The sequence below is a fragment of the Dicentrarchus labrax genome, unplaced genomic scaffold (genome assembly GCF_905237075.1).
Source record: "Dicentrarchus labrax unplaced genomic scaffold, dlabrax2021, whole genome shotgun sequence".
In the NCBI taxonomy this organism is placed as follows: domain Eukaryota; kingdom Metazoa; phylum Chordata; class Actinopteri; family Moronidae; genus Dicentrarchus; species Dicentrarchus labrax.
The window spans coordinates 16,862,253-16,876,807 of NW_026136705.1; the positions used below are offsets into that span (position 1 = coordinate 16,862,253).

At 41.4% G+C, this 14,555-nt stretch overlaps 1 protein-coding gene and 4 non-coding genes across 10 annotated transcripts in view; 3 read left to right on the top strand and 2 right to left on the bottom strand.

Moving 5' to 3' along the window:
* The window catches only part of LOC127364275 (cilia- and flagella-associated protein 54-like), a 56,796-nt gene that overhangs the window by 34,764 nt on the left and 7,477 nt on the right, over positions 1 to 14,555 (bottom strand). The window contains exons 19-54 of one of the 6 annotated variants that reach the window (XM_051401675.1): positions 14,143 to 14,273; positions 13,626 to 13,823; positions 13,428 to 13,517; positions 13,133 to 13,342; positions 12,920 to 13,038; positions 12,676 to 12,823; positions 12,324 to 12,479; positions 12,072 to 12,194; positions 11,641 to 11,781; positions 11,331 to 11,448; positions 11,021 to 11,110; positions 10,805 to 10,931; positions 10,473 to 10,575; positions 9,990 to 10,081; positions 9,630 to 9,827; positions 9,197 to 9,354; positions 8,961 to 9,115; positions 8,566 to 8,775; positions 8,090 to 8,289; positions 7,693 to 7,828; positions 7,452 to 7,581; positions 7,151 to 7,315; positions 6,849 to 7,058; positions 6,577 to 6,664; positions 6,234 to 6,404; positions 6,082 to 6,148; positions 5,713 to 5,898; positions 5,541 to 5,627; positions 5,318 to 5,437; positions 4,876 to 4,923; positions 4,409 to 4,550; positions 3,719 to 3,879; positions 3,444 to 3,592; positions 3,223 to 3,346; positions 2,234 to 2,393; positions 1,667 to 1,824 (exon numbers count right to left, since the gene is read on the bottom strand). In XM_051401675.1, the coding sequence (XP_051257635.1) occupies positions 1,667 to 1,824; positions 2,234 to 2,393; positions 3,223 to 3,346; positions 3,444 to 3,592; positions 3,719 to 3,879; positions 4,409 to 4,550; positions 4,876 to 4,923; positions 5,318 to 5,437; positions 5,541 to 5,627; positions 5,713 to 5,898; positions 6,082 to 6,148; positions 6,234 to 6,404; positions 6,577 to 6,664; positions 6,849 to 7,058; positions 7,151 to 7,315; positions 7,452 to 7,581; positions 7,693 to 7,828; positions 8,090 to 8,289; positions 8,566 to 8,775; positions 8,961 to 9,115; positions 9,197 to 9,354; positions 9,630 to 9,827; positions 9,990 to 10,081; positions 10,473 to 10,575; positions 10,805 to 10,931; positions 11,021 to 11,110; positions 11,331 to 11,448; positions 11,641 to 11,781; positions 12,072 to 12,194; positions 12,324 to 12,479; positions 12,676 to 12,823; positions 12,920 to 13,038; positions 13,133 to 13,342; positions 13,428 to 13,517; positions 13,626 to 13,823; positions 14,143 to 14,273 (5,069 nt within the window). Of the gene's footprint in view, positions 1 to 1,666; positions 1,825 to 2,233; positions 2,394 to 3,222; positions 3,347 to 3,443; positions 3,593 to 3,718; positions 3,880 to 4,408; positions 4,551 to 4,875; positions 4,924 to 5,317; positions 5,438 to 5,540; positions 5,628 to 5,712; positions 5,899 to 6,081; positions 6,149 to 6,233; positions 6,405 to 6,576; positions 6,665 to 6,848; positions 7,059 to 7,150; positions 7,316 to 7,451; positions 7,582 to 7,692; positions 7,829 to 8,089; positions 8,290 to 8,565; positions 8,776 to 8,960; positions 9,116 to 9,196; positions 9,355 to 9,629; positions 9,828 to 9,989; positions 10,082 to 10,472; positions 10,576 to 10,804; positions 10,932 to 11,020; positions 11,111 to 11,330; positions 11,449 to 11,640; positions 11,782 to 12,071; positions 12,195 to 12,323; positions 12,480 to 12,675; positions 12,824 to 12,919; positions 13,039 to 13,132; positions 13,343 to 13,427; positions 13,518 to 13,625; positions 13,824 to 14,142; positions 14,280 to 14,555 lie in introns of all 6 variants that reach the window. The other 5 variants (XM_051401677.1, XM_051401673.1, XM_051401676.1 and 2 more) reach the window with 5 other exon arrangements.
* trnar-acg (transfer RNA arginine (anticodon ACG)) lies at positions 13 to 85 on the top strand. The gene has a single exon. It is a non-coding gene; the product is annotated as a tRNA-Arg (tRNA).
* Positions 716 to 787, top strand: trnah-gug (transfer RNA histidin (anticodon GUG)). Its single transcript has one exon. It is a non-coding gene; the product is annotated as a tRNA-His (tRNA).
* trnad-guc (transfer RNA aspartic acid (anticodon GUC)) lies at positions 1,037 to 1,108 on the bottom strand. The gene has a single exon. It is a non-coding gene; the product is annotated as a tRNA-Asp (tRNA).
* On the top strand, positions 1,415 to 1,487 carry trnar-acg (transfer RNA arginine (anticodon ACG)). The gene has a single exon. It is a non-coding gene; the product is annotated as a tRNA-Arg (tRNA).

The following is a 14,555-nucleotide window of genomic DNA, read 5'->3' on the forward strand; positions in this document are numbered from 1 at the left end:
ACACCCTGTGTAGGGCTAGTGGCGCAATGGATAACGCGTCTGACTACGGATCAGAAGATTCTAGGTTCGACTCCTGGCTAGCTCGAGGAACACTTTAGCTTGTTAATTACGCACGCACACATACCGTGTACTGAAAACCTGTAAAGGTTCAAACGCTGACCCTAACCAAGGGCCCTTTCGATATGTACTAGAAGCCTTTGGAAGCACTCACATTCCGTCAATACCCTCATCCAGGGGCTTTTGTTGGTTGTGGTAGGTGCTAATTAGCTTTCTTTGGAAAGCCTTTCAACATGTACTAAAAGCATTTGGAACCACCCGGTCAATGCCCTCATCAAGGCGCTTTTGTTGGTTGTGTTAGGTGCTTATTAGCTGTCTTTGGAAAGATAGTGGCCTTTCAACATGTACTAAAAGCATTTGGAACCACCCAGTTTCAGTCACAGCCATGTACATGTCCGAAAAGCACCTAGAACCAGTGAAGGCTCTTTTGTTTGTAGTGGTAGGGGCTAATGATCTTTCTTTGGAAATTTGTCGCTGAAGAAAACACACAGAATGATGGATGGATGAACCTTCTGTGGAACTTGACTAGCTTTTGTAACACATCATTTAGGAATCCCTTACAGATAAAAGAGTGGTTCCTCGATAGTCAAAGCTCAAACTATGCTGTCACGACCTGGAGACACTCAGTCCAACAAGGAGGCACTAAGTGAACCAAACAGCCGTGATCGTATAGAGGTTAGTACTCTGCGTTGTGGCCGCAGCAACCCCGGTTCGAATCCGGGTCACGGCAGAAATTGGAACCCGGTCAACTTTTGTGTCGTTGCCTCTGCTTCCGTTTACATATCAAACTGTGCTCAGTATCAAAATCAAACTCTACTCCGTATCAAAATCAAAGTGTACCCAGTCAAAATATCAGACAGACGCAAAAAGGAGCAAAGTTAAGGTAACCTTAGCCTCAGCTTGACGCAAGCGCACGCTTACCGCAGCTGTGTTTATTTCTTTTCGTCGGCGAAAGATCAGCAGGTGATCTAAAAGGAAACTCCCCGTCGGGGAATCGAACCCCGGTCTTCCGCGTGACAGGCGGAGATACTGTCCACTATACTAACGAGGACTGGCTCAGGGCTCCTTTTGGCATGTCGACGCCCTGCTGGCGCTGTCCCGAGTCCGGGTTTGTCCTCTCCCCACGCAATATCTGCTAGTCGAGCTTGCATTGTGCCTCCTGCACGTTGGCCTGCGGTGGAACGTAAACACAAACCAGCACAAAGGGCGCAAACTCACGGAGGGAGTAGAGAGCTTCCATCCAGCCACTTCAGCTCAACATGTGATAAGAACATCCAAAGCCAACTGCAGAACTCTTGTTTTTAGTCTTTCTTCCTACTGATCCGTCTGCCTGATCTGTCCCGAGACACCCTGTGTAGGGCTAGTGGCGCAATGGATAACGCGTCTGACTACGGATCAGAAGATTCTAGGTTCGACTCCTGGCTAGCTCGAGGAACACTTTAGCTTGTTAATTATGGTAGGTGCTAATGATCTATGTGTTTCTTTTCTAAAGACTAAAAGCATTTGGAACCTTCCAGTTTCAGTCACAGCCATGTGAGTTTGTCACTGAAGGTGATCATTAAAGAGGCATTAGGTAAGTGTGTGTGTGTGTGTGTGTGTATTTTGCTACCTGCAGCATTGCCATGCTTTCATCAGTTTTTCCTCTCTGTGCTTCGAATTCTGCACCTTCGACCAACAAAAGGGCTTGAATATCGAGGTCTCCCCATTGTGCACATTCATCAAGACCCTCCTGGAACATCCGAGCTGCCTCTTCATTAATGTTCCTCCCTTAAAAATACAATCACCCCATACACACAGTATACAAACACATAAAGATTTAATATCTAACATTTATTCTACCACTAACCTTTATGGAGCTCATGAAGACTAAACATTTATTTTATTGGCAAACCATTTGAAAGTGCTGAAAATATTTCACTTTGCAATTTTGTAATCCTGAAATCTTCTGGCACTTATATACCAAGCCTTGTTACAGTAAGTGAAATAATGCAAAGGAACAAGGTAATGTAGTCTTCCTCATTTTTAAGTGCACAGCCAGTCGTAGTAGTTTGCGTAGGAGAGGGGAGAGTAGGAGAGAATTTGTTTTGACATTTGTAATTTTTGTCATATAAGTTAAACTTTCGTCGCCTACAATTCACCACTCAGATAAAAGCAGTAGCACAACATATGAACAGACCTGGGAAAAGGGTAGTGGCGCCAGGGACGTGTGTAGCCAGGCTGCGGACCAGAGCTAGTCGGCAACGCATCCATAGATAAACTCCAATTCTTTCACTGGCCTCCACTGCTCTGGAACAGTCTCTATGCAGGGGGTTTGACACACCGCAACCTTTAGAACCCTGTAGACAGGATATAACACATGCAGTCACAATCCATGTACAGTAAATCACTATTCTAATGCCATAGCATGGTCTTGTGCAAAGTTTGAATGAGTTTACTTTCTGAAAACTAAACTATGAACCACTTTTCATTGATTAAGTTTGATTTCATTCACAAAAAATGCTTTCAGTCACCAGATTTAACAAAATACAGCAACTGTGTAATCACTCAACTCAACCACAATTCTATTTATAGATTACTGCAAGTTAGACTCCCCTTTGCTACATATAAAAAACATTTTGGCCTTTTTATTTAGCATGCTATTTATATAGAAACAATTACTAACTAAAGATGACATGAACATAGTTACTGTATTGCATTAACAAAAAAACAGTATAGTACAGTTACAGTCCATTCCATCTTCGATGTCCACCTGGCCATAGCACCTCATCAACATCACAGCATCTGTACAGCATTTCCCCCAGTGTTTCTTGTGCTCCTGCCTGTCTCTTTGGGTACATCCAGCTAGCTTCCAATTTGATCGCTTCCTGCTGGCTAGCCTCCTATCTGCATCTCTTCCAGCTAGCAACAAACCAGATTCCCAGTCTGCATCCCTGTCAGCCAGCTTAGGGCCCACTAGCCTCCAGTTACCATCCCAGTAAGCTAGCATCTATCCTGGTAGTTGCCAGCCTGATTCCAGACCTGCTAACCAGTCTGATGCTCAGCCAACTAGCGTGGGAGTATATTCAGGCCTCTACCACATGGCACACATACAGGGATTTTATATGCTTGAGTTTTGTTTAAACATTAAAAAGCTGATTCTGTAACTAACCTATATAAACATCCTACCTGTTCACTTTCAGTCCTGGCATTTGGGAGCTCAGATTCCGGTTTCTTAGAGCTTTGTATGGGTCCTCTCATGATTAAAGGAGACGTCTGCAGCAGCACCAAGGAAGAAACTGCCATCTCAGAACTGCAGGAGGATGTTACAGTAAAATGGTCAGGATAGTCAGGAAATACAGATAAGCATGTAAACACACACATAGTACACATGCATAAGGTCACCATACCTAAGTGAGGCATGTCCTTGCTGCAGGTACAGATTGGCCTTCAGTAGATTGGATTCTATTGCCAGTTCCAGGTTCTCAATTTCACTACATACCTCAGTATGCTGCAAAGTGGCATGCAACAAGGAGGATGCTCCTTCTAGCAAAAGAAACTACAACAGAGGAGATAACATATATGGACAAGTTGACACAAGAATACAACAGTTGAATGTAGAAATTACAGTGGGTGGCAAACCCATGTAGTGTAGGTCTACTGAGAAATCCCCAGAAAGTCTGACCTTAATCCTCTCCGGAGTGAGCTTTTCTTTCTCTGTATCAAGAGTCAGGACTTTTGGCTTTTCTGTGATTAGACAGGAGCTGTCCAGTCTGTCCTGTTGATGGTGTTCTGAGTTTACTGAACAACTTCTTATGCTGGTAGATACTTCTCCTTCAAGAGAATCTGGAAGACATCCTCATTTAGTGCATGAAAAGAAACTTGATCCACAGTAACAGTAAGTTGTTTGTTTTGAAGGAAACAAAAAATGAATGAATATAATGAAACGGTTCAGTCTTCGGAGAGTCTTTCTGGCCTGTGTATATGCAGAAGCATTCTTGTGATGCAGGGACAGAATCTTGCCGTGTAAGAGTAAAGGTGGTTACTTGTATCCAAAAATTGTCAAATGACCCTTTAACTATTTGACACACTAAATAACCATAACCAAGATAAATTGGTTCTATTCAATGTAACATGGCATGTTCATCTCAAGAAGACACAAAGACTTCTTGGATACCTGATATCTGGAGAAATGGAGAACACAAAAAGGGCATAATCCTATGTTCCTAAGTCAATTTAATATTATGTCCCCTATGTATGTTCTTTAACATACGACAATTAAACGTATCTGGTTTAATACACTCCAATGAGAGATGTCACATAATTCAAACAATATACCAACCAAATAACAAAGAGAAGAGAAGTAAGTGCTGACCTGGCACAGGAGGGCCATCTACGGTGTTACTGAGTGCCAGGACTAGTTGAATACGAGCAAGGTTGAATCGGAGGCACAGTGTGGATCCATATAGCTTGCAAACCTCTTGAGCAAAGTCACAGTTCACAAGTTCTTCCAAAGCCTAACCACAAGCACCACATACACATATTAGACCCACAAGAAACCAAATTAACAAGTTTAGTAAGAATGTTTTTGAAAAATATTCTGTGTATTTGTGTGTGAATATTTGTGTCAGCACATTCATATGAGTGTATATGAGAGTGAATCGGACTGATATTTTCAAATGCATCAGAAAGGCTTAATGGCAGGCGGTTGGCTGCTATGCTAAGAATACAAAGAAAAATGTAACCTGCACCATACAACCTGTGTCAGTATGGTTATTTCTTTTAAGACTGATTTATGTGACAGATCTTCAGAAATCTAAAGAAATCCTATACAGAAAGTACCTTAGCATTGTCCAGGAGAGACTTGTTGCTGTAGAACGTCTTCACAGGCTGCATAATAAGCACAATTTATTATTTATATATTTTTTATTATTATTATTATTATTATTATTATTATTATTATTATCTATTCAATAAATTATGACATGTATAAACAAACAACATAATAATGCTTTCAATACTGTGGACAGGCAGCATGACATTAAATATTTTGCCAAAAAATACTTTACAGTTTGTTACCCACTAATGTTGTCCAAAAGTGTGCCAGGCAAACGACTCATGTGAAAATACGATTCCTATATTCACTAATAAAAACATATCAGTAAATACTATATTCCATTTCTGCCAAAAGATCCTCCTAAATGTTGGACCTTTAACATTACCTGTTTGCATAGGCTAAGAGGGAAAAAGGCAAAGAGGGAACAACATATGTGTGTCTTCATACTTGCAGATTGTCTTTGGCGATGTAGTGTCCATAAGGCAGAAGTACCCCCGTTCCATGTGTGAGCTGAACTGATTCCTTTACAGCTTCAGTGAACAGACACAGTTCAGTAAGGGCACGTATCTGCAGAAAACATCAACCCAGACTAAAAACTCCACCAGAACCATGAGAGGAAAAACCTTTGCATGTACGTACAGTATATAAAGACGACAACACATATGCTAACCTTTAGTATTTTGCCCTCAACAGTGCGTTGCACATCTCTGCACACAGTCCCCACAAAATGTAGGTAAAGGGCTAGTATGGGCAGTACCTGAAATTACAAACAAGATTTAACACTAAGTCAGTTAATACTGCAGCTCAAAATGAGGACTGATAGACAATGTTTATGTGTTTACCGTTATGTAGTAGCCTGTGGTGAAAAGCCAGTAGCAGATAAACTTAAGACTAGTTACAGTGGTGCCAAGGTGAACCCTATGTGGTTCAGAGAAAAGGTCAACTCCAGGGAGCAGTTCATCTCCAATGCTGTGATGGGCATACTGGAGGTCGGCTTGAGGCTGAGCCAGGGAGCAACACAGCACACACTAAGGAAGTGGGTTACACACACACAAGCATGTCAGAATGTATGCACACAAAGACACACAATAAAACTTACTGTGTAACAACATGAGAACAAAAAGCTCTCCCATCGTCATTTCCTCAATAGAGCATTCAGCAACAGTTGAGGAGGACTGAGGAGAGAGATTAACATCCCCTGGAAGTATTACCTTAAAGAGGTGAGCAGACAGGAGACAGCACTTGGTCCGCTGGCTGATATCAGAAGTTAAGATAAACCTGTAGGAGCAGGTAGGTTTTAAAGGTATATGCTTTACAGTAAAACCCCCACATCAAATTAATGATAAACCTTACTGAAACATACTGTGCAATTTTAGCAGTGAGCCCAGCGGCTTGTAGACATCCCCAAATGCCAGCTTGTTTCAGGGTTTGTTGCAGGGAGCCACCCCCAAAGGACATGCCATCCCATTTCTCTACAGCGCCTGAGCTCTTTAAGGCACAATCTACAGCTTTATTCCAGTATGAGTGTGCTGCCCTGGAGAAAAAACACAGGCAGGAATGAAATTATTACAAGAATGTAAGGAAAATCATGAAAAGCTCAACTTACAGACTTGCTTAATTGCATAATTGCAGGTACATGTATGCACTAAAAGGCTGTAGGCTTTCTTCAACACACAGACATACACACTCAGGCAAAAGATTCTAACCTTGTGTTTCCATTGTAGAACTGTAGGTTTCCCATTTCATGCAGTGCCAGAACTTTGAGGGAGTCATGACTGTTGGCCTGGAGATACTCTAAAGAAAAGTTGGATAGAGATGGGAAGGAAAGTAAGATTTTTATGACCCTGACAGCCTGACACATATATTCCAGATATTCCATGCTATTATCTTGTCATTTAGTCTACTGGTACTCTCTATAACACATCTATTCCCACCAATTGACAACTCAGTTTGCTATTGAAGTATTTTGGGCTCTTACTAATGGAGGTGGAGTATGCAGCAGTGACAGTCGTCATGTGGTCAGGGCTGATGGGGAGGCTGTAGAGAGCACTTGGAGTACTGTAGTCCTCCTCTGTCAGGTCACAAGGTTGGATGTTTGGAGTGGGCCTAACTATGGGACTGAAATCCACCAGACTTGTAGAATGGCTGAGACTTCTGCTCTGACAGTGCTGAAACTGTGCCACAAAGCCTAAAGAGATATGAGCAGTGCAAATAGTGAGAGTTTCAAACAGATGTTGTGTGAGTAAGTGTGTGAGGCCGTTCAATGAGCACTGAACTCACAGGGTTGTGTGTGTCCCAGAAGCAGCAGCAGCAGCAATGAGCGACTATGCTGAAAGACCTGAAGACAATGTGGTCTTCTCTCAAGAGCTTGACGGTAACAGCTCAGTGTGTCTTCCACATCCAGAGGAACGCACACAAGGGACATGGAGAGCTGTATCTCTGCGCCTTAGACACAGAGCACATATGAAAACATTATACATGCAAACATAGTTCTACCATTTCTATTATTTGAAACATTTCAATTGTAGGGCAGCCATCACTTGTTTGTTATTTAACATGACATGAGGCCGGCTGTTCAAACCTTTAAGATCAACTGCACTTCGAGGAAGGAAGTTTGTTAGTGCTGCTTTTTTGCAAATGGGTGTTTGCTGTGCAGGGTGAGGCGTCCACCCACTGAGCAGCTGGGAGCCTGTGTAGCTCCTGTAAGTTACCTGACATACAGAAAAGACAGCACCCCATATATACGCATACACACAATGCTCCCACAGAGATACCCCACAGTATTTCAATTAAAATATGTTCAGTGCTTAAACATGTGCTACCTCCTTGCCAGTGACCTTCTGTGTCTTGACATGATGTGGTTGTGGGACTGCAGGTCCTCCAAAAGAACTAATCCTGTCAAGCAGCCTCCTCTGAGCATGGACTAGTAGCGGAGTAACGATCAAGGCATAACGATCCCTGGGATAGACATACAGAAGCAATCTAATATGTTTATTAAATGCTTTCCGTGTAATTTCTGTATATCATACTATAGTGAGTGTGTACTGTGTTTTCCACTCAAATTCCCATTCATAATAAGAATATGCCCCAAATTATTTCTAATCTCTGTCTCTCCTGAATGTAACTATACAAATCTCCATTTAGAATGAAATCTTAGCACTTGTAGCTTAATGATTGTAATATAGTCTGTGCTTTGGAGAAAACAATTGTCCTACTCACTGTGTGTGTGAGTTGAAAACTAATGCAAAGTGGGCCAGGCTTTCCCATTTTCCACTGTTGTGGAGGTGCTCCAGAGTGTGCAACACCAAGGTGCGGACCCAACGCAGGTCCACTTGGGTGCTGTCATCAAGTGGGGCTGAGAAGTGGAGACCGGACTCTAGATCCTCCTCAGTCAAGTCGCTGTCATACAAACTCCACAGCTAGTTGGGACAAAGATGAAGGTCAAAGACCAAAATGAAAGTCCCAAACAGGACTGTGTTATCTTCACTTTGTAGCTGTAAATGTGTTTTTACTCAGATGACAAGATGCAATGACCATGTAGAGACCATAGCGATCACTGGCAGCCTATAGATCACAACACACTTTGCAACCTAGGGTTTTTTTTATAATTTATTAGAAAGATAATTATGTGAGTGAGTTCTTTAAACAAGCTGCTACGGGTGTATGTATGGGTGTATGAGGCTCCTCCCCCTTACCCCTAGTCTGTGCAGCATGTCCATGATTAGATCAGTAGCCAGCACCAGTAGCGGCGTGAAGGTGGTGTGCAGCTGGTCTGCTGTGATGGGGGAGGGAGCTTCGAGCTGGGCAGCTCTCTGCACTAGGATAGTGATTCTGCAGTTTTGGTCCCACACAGTCTGACACACACACTGCAATGTCGTCCAGTGGCTGCCACGGTGGGCCAGCACCTGGAAAATTAGAAATATATACATAAAATACAATTTAGTACACACAAATACTGTATTGTACAGTATGTGACTGAACAACAGCATAAACTTTGTGTTTTTCATACAATATACAAAATGCTTTTTGAGCATAATGTTAGCATTTCTGTACTTGTGTGAGAATATGTCCATGTATGTGTGTACAGTACCATGGCCCTTCGGAAATGTAAAGCAGCTTTGTTGAGTGACTCCAGCAGCAGGGAAGCAGTGCGTTTGTGCATCTCAATCTGCTGTTCCACAGTTTGAGAAGAGTCCTCTCCCTCCTCACAACTGTCCTCTGAGACAGAGTCATCAACTCTGACCACTGGAAGAAAAGGTTGAGACAAGTGATGAAACACAGACCAAGTGATAATTCTTTCTTCAAATTTTGTGCCATTTTCCTCACCCTCTTTTTTGCTCTTGTTTTTCTGTGCAGCCACATAGTCTCTAAGACCAGAGTGAGTAGAGTCTTTCTCTGAGACGGCCTCATATTGAGAAAACTGCTGTTGTACGAGGATACCAGAGAAGGCCAGAGAGAAATATAAGGGATTGAACTGGCTGTACCTGAAACAAAGCACATACATGATATTAGTCACACACACGGATATATAATATATGTAGAATCACTTATGTTTTTAACACTAATCATAGCAGTAATGACAACAATATATGAGTTCAGACACCAAAAGCAACATTAAATGTCTCCTTAAAAAACTTTGTGTTAGCATGTAATTGAAGCAATCTCTTGGGTCAGTTAATATAACTGAAAAAAACAAAAAATAGCACCCAGAAAAACACAGAAATGGTGAAGTAAAGTAGCTTGTATCTTGTAAGCAAACCTGTGCTGCAGGGCTCCTCCGTGCAGCTGGTCCAGGCCCTGGTAAAGCAGCGCTAAATGGGCTTGAGCCATGTTGTAGTTGATTTGAGACTTCCACACTCTCTCCTCAGAGCACATGTTCCTCAGTTGAAGCTGCTTCTTGTGGCGTTGCACCACAGACGACATCATGGTTAGCAGGTTCTCTACAGCCTGCATTTCCCTACACACAAATGGAGAGAAATCCAGTGCACATGCGGTTATGTGAACCCACACATATAAATACACACAAACACTCCAACACACAGATAAACACACACACACACACACACACACACACACACACACACACACACACACACACACACACACACACACACTGTACCTGTTAGTTTTCACTCTCTGAAGCATGCTGTGGGGCATTTTCTGCTTTAGTTTCTTTCTTGAATCATCGTGAGAAGGTGTGTTCTTGTTCTGCTTCAAAAAGCAGCACATGGTATTTATATGTGGATTTTATATTAAGGCAAAGCAGCAAACAGTGAAAATATGTTTCTGCAAAATGTAATTATTAGGGTTGCAATAGTTATGATGGGTACACAGTAGGTTGGTCTACCTTACACTATCAGAAACCAGAACACTGTTCCATATAATAAGACTGGTTCTCTGTGGGTGCTAGTGTGAAGCAGTTTTAAGAAAGCTAATATATAGAATCTCTTTAAACAGCTTTACATAAGCACACACATAAATAAAGTGTACCAAGATACTCTTTATTTATGTGTGTGAACAGTTGTTACAGGATATTGTATGTTGCTGTGTACCTACATGTATTGTGTGTGTTGGGTATTTGTTTGCATATTTGTATTTTCACCTGAGGTGGTTCATTTCCTTTCTGTGTCTGAGCACTACTTCTTTTCTTACTCTGACCGTTTCCCTCCAAACATTTTGTGGACATTCCCATCACCTCGTCACGCCTGACAAAGAGAGAACCATTCACACTCTGTCAAATCTTTATCAGTAGGCAAAACAGTACACTACTATCTATAATGAAGTACAGTATGACCCATAAGTAAATGGACAGTAATGCATTGTTTGATGTTTTGAGTATAACAGTATTATTTTGAATATGAAATGACACAATGTTTATGAAATTAAAGCTAATGTCTCTAATTTTACCAGAAGATCTATATAGTAAAAACACACCTGGAAAGAAATTCCAATATGCTTTGCCCCCACTTTAACACAAGGTCTGGGTGGCCTTCTTCCATGGTTCTTTGGAGAAGCAGTGCCGCTATCTCAACAAAATATGTCTTGCGTCTGAGCTTCATCACTATCAAGAACGCATACACAAAAACACTGGTGTGAATGAACAAGACTAATTATTCAATAAAAAAAAGTATCTGAGTGTGTGCCACTTACCATCTTGATAGGCTTCCTTTAATGTGATGTTGGAGATCAGATCATACAATATGGTGGGATCCTCACAGCCAGTCAGTGGGCGTGGAATCTCTACAGGAAAAAAATACAGTATTGAAGTGTGAAAAGTGTGTATTACTGTTGCTAAAATGCTGAAACAAATGCGGTCCTGGCATATTTTCAACGAACATGGCTTTAATTGATAATAAAAAGGCAAAACTACTAACACTTGCTTTACACACCACGTTTCCAACATACTTGCATTTTAAAAAAATAATTTAAACAGGTTTGTGTTTGTTTGTATGTGTCTTACCATTGTCCGCGGTCAGAGCTACTTCAGATGTGATTCTTTCCTTGTTCTTCCAATTCAGTGCCTTCAGCTGAAGACTTATCTTCGTTTCACCCTTGATTGCAGCATGATCTGTCTTAGACTGCACACACACACACACACACACACACAAACAGAGAGAGAGAAAAACTAAAACAAAATATTCTTCAGTTGCCATTTTTCTAAATATCAAAACATCACTAAAAATATATAGAAAATATATTGAGAATTAAATTAATTTCCTTTCATGATCTAACACCGTTCTCAGAGGATAAATCATTAAATGAAGCTATACTTTTCCCCTGTTCTTTACACCCACAGCTGCATTGGCATGTCTGCTGATCTGCAGCTGGGCATCATAGACCTCTTGGAGCAGCCTGTGTCCACAGTCCATCACCACAGAAGCCATCTGATGCTCCCCGAGCACACGAAATGCCTGCTCATGGAGAATGGAGGATGAGAAAACATCCTGTATAAGGTTCCTGGTTGGTTATAATTTGGGATTTGGGAGGACACAGTCATCTAATACAGGGTGAGTGCATGTTGATCGAATTACACCTGTATTTAAATGTGATGGCACTAATAATCAGGGGCATCTTTTGAAGCATATTTTTGCCAAAATGAAGGCAACTAAAGAGGTAATGGTCATTTCTAGCATTTTCAAGAAACGTCTATCATGTGCATGCACATAAACAGTATATGGTACATATAAACATGCAGACACACCTTCGACAGGTAGTAGGTGATGCAGGCTACCATATGCATAAATGACTCTGAGGTGTTTCCAGTCCATTTTTGTTTGAGAAGACTGGAATTTTCTTCCAAAACTATGAGGCATTTCTTTAGCATCTGGGCATCAGAGACATAAACACATGAGTTAATTATTAACTGTTTCTTTTATATTATATCGTTAACCAAGTAAAGTTGGCCCTCATAGGACAGAATATTAAGATATGTGCTGGATTAGGTTTTGCATACCTGTACCACAGGGTCGCAAATGATCTGATGGAAGATTAGAGGTGCCAAAAGGCCATAACAGCAAACTACTGCTTGCACGGCAGCGCTACCGTCATTAAACCACATCGCTAGTTCCATGGCGACCAGCATTCGCTCACACTCTGCCAATCTGGCTTCCTGCATACACACACATGCACATATAATCTATTTGTGTTCATGTTAATTTAAAATACATAACCTTTGTTCACATCACAAGCAAAAGATTTACATAAACATTCACACTGTGATGCTGGCCTTATTTGTTATGTTCTAGTTTTCTGTTTGGAAAATACATACAAAGTACACGCACACCTCTCCCTCCAGATCATTTTACCTGTTCCCAGATAAACAATCCGTTGTCACTGAATGAGTCACAGTAGAGCGATCCCAGGTGAATGTTGATCTCTGTCTCAATAAAGATGGAAGTGAGGAACAACTGACATACGTAAGGAGAGGAGCATTGCAGGGTCTGGACACGCAGCCTTCAGTGTGGTGAATGGAGATGGAGGAGAGGATTATTAGCAAACACAAAGAAATACAAACTCCTTAACTGACCTTGAATGTGTTTCCCTCCTCACCCTGTGGTAGCAAGTCTATTCTGTGTGCCGTGGGACACGGGGTCGGAGTAGGTATAGTGGCTCCACAGTTCGGTGCAGGCTATCTTTGCTACACCATACTGCTCCGTTTGAAATGCCACCTGAGGAAGGAGTAAAAAAAGCTACAATCATAATCCTGCTCTGTGATTATTAGTATTAAGTTGTCCGTAAGTCTGTCATGGGCCAGTAGTGTACCTGTGCCAAGTGAGCCCACGTGGAGAGCAATGGTGCAGGCATGGATGCCAGCAGTGGGACTGTTGTCCGTCCTATGGTGTTGCCCAGTAGCTTTCCCTGGCTGTTGTAGGCTGCAACAGCAAACACATACTTCTGGTTGGGCTCCAGCCCCTCCACCCTCAGCATGCACCCACCAGGTACTGCTGGTACCTTTAAACATACAAAATCACACTGAATATTATGGGCACATCATGTAAGATAGCAAAAATGTGTCAGACTAGACCTGAAACTCTTCTACAAAAGAGATAAATAGTACCATATTTCCAGTTCCTGGCAGGCTGCAGTCTCCGAGGCGGACTTTCCGGTTAATGGCAGCAGCTGTACCGCAGAGCTGGTACCAGCACACCTGAGAGGAAACAAAAGTAGGAACCGATGAAAAGTATAGACATTGTTTTGGATTATTTGCTTCTTGTTACATAAGAAAATGAACAGCATAATCAAAAGCAAATCTCACTTGTCTCTCCAAGTTATATGGTGCTGGGGCAAATGTAAAGGAGTGGTCAGTGCGTGAGAGTAGGATGGGGGGAGGAGGAGGGTTTTGTTCTTGCTCCTTCATGTCTTTGTCTTTATTTTCAGCTGGATTTTTACGGGTGGTGGAGAAATACAGTTTTCTCTCCTCCACCCCTGCTTTCTCTATCAGGGTGGACGCCTCCTGGCAAGAGTATACAGACAAATCAGTACAATAATTATTACAGTTCATGAAAACTCATCTCAATCACCACTCACTGGTGATAGTGGGATATATGAATCTTTTCACTGTATACTGATACAGACATACCACCAGAAACAAGAAGACACAAATATACATGAACATATTTGCATATATTAAACATACACAGTACTACATTAACATACATGTGTAATTATATAAGTAGGTGACATGATATATATATATATATATCAAGTTTTTTACATTAGATGTGTAGTAGTGACTGTGTTTACGAAAGTGTGATTGTTTGTGCATGTTTAACCTCTAGCAGACTATTAGTTTGGTTGTTGCTGTTATTTGGATCCTTGTTTTTGTACACCAGCAAGGCTTTCTGGATCAGGTAAAGAGCTTTGGACAACTTGTTCTTCTTGATCCGATCCAAGAGTTCAGACTCTGCAACTAGACACAACCGACAACGGTTCAGATTAAAGCACCTAGTTTAGACCCATTATTTGTGTCAACAATTAGGCATGATGATTATTGACAGACATCAAATCAATAAACTTTTGTAACATTTACACTAACTAACCATGATTTATTGTCAAAGATTTAAACTTCTGTTTGTTAATTAGCAAGTGCAGGATCAAGAAATGTCATCATTTTTATAATGTAAAATTGAGTACAAAATGTAGGCAATCAAAAAGGTCTAATTAATTCTCAAAAATCACCAATGAG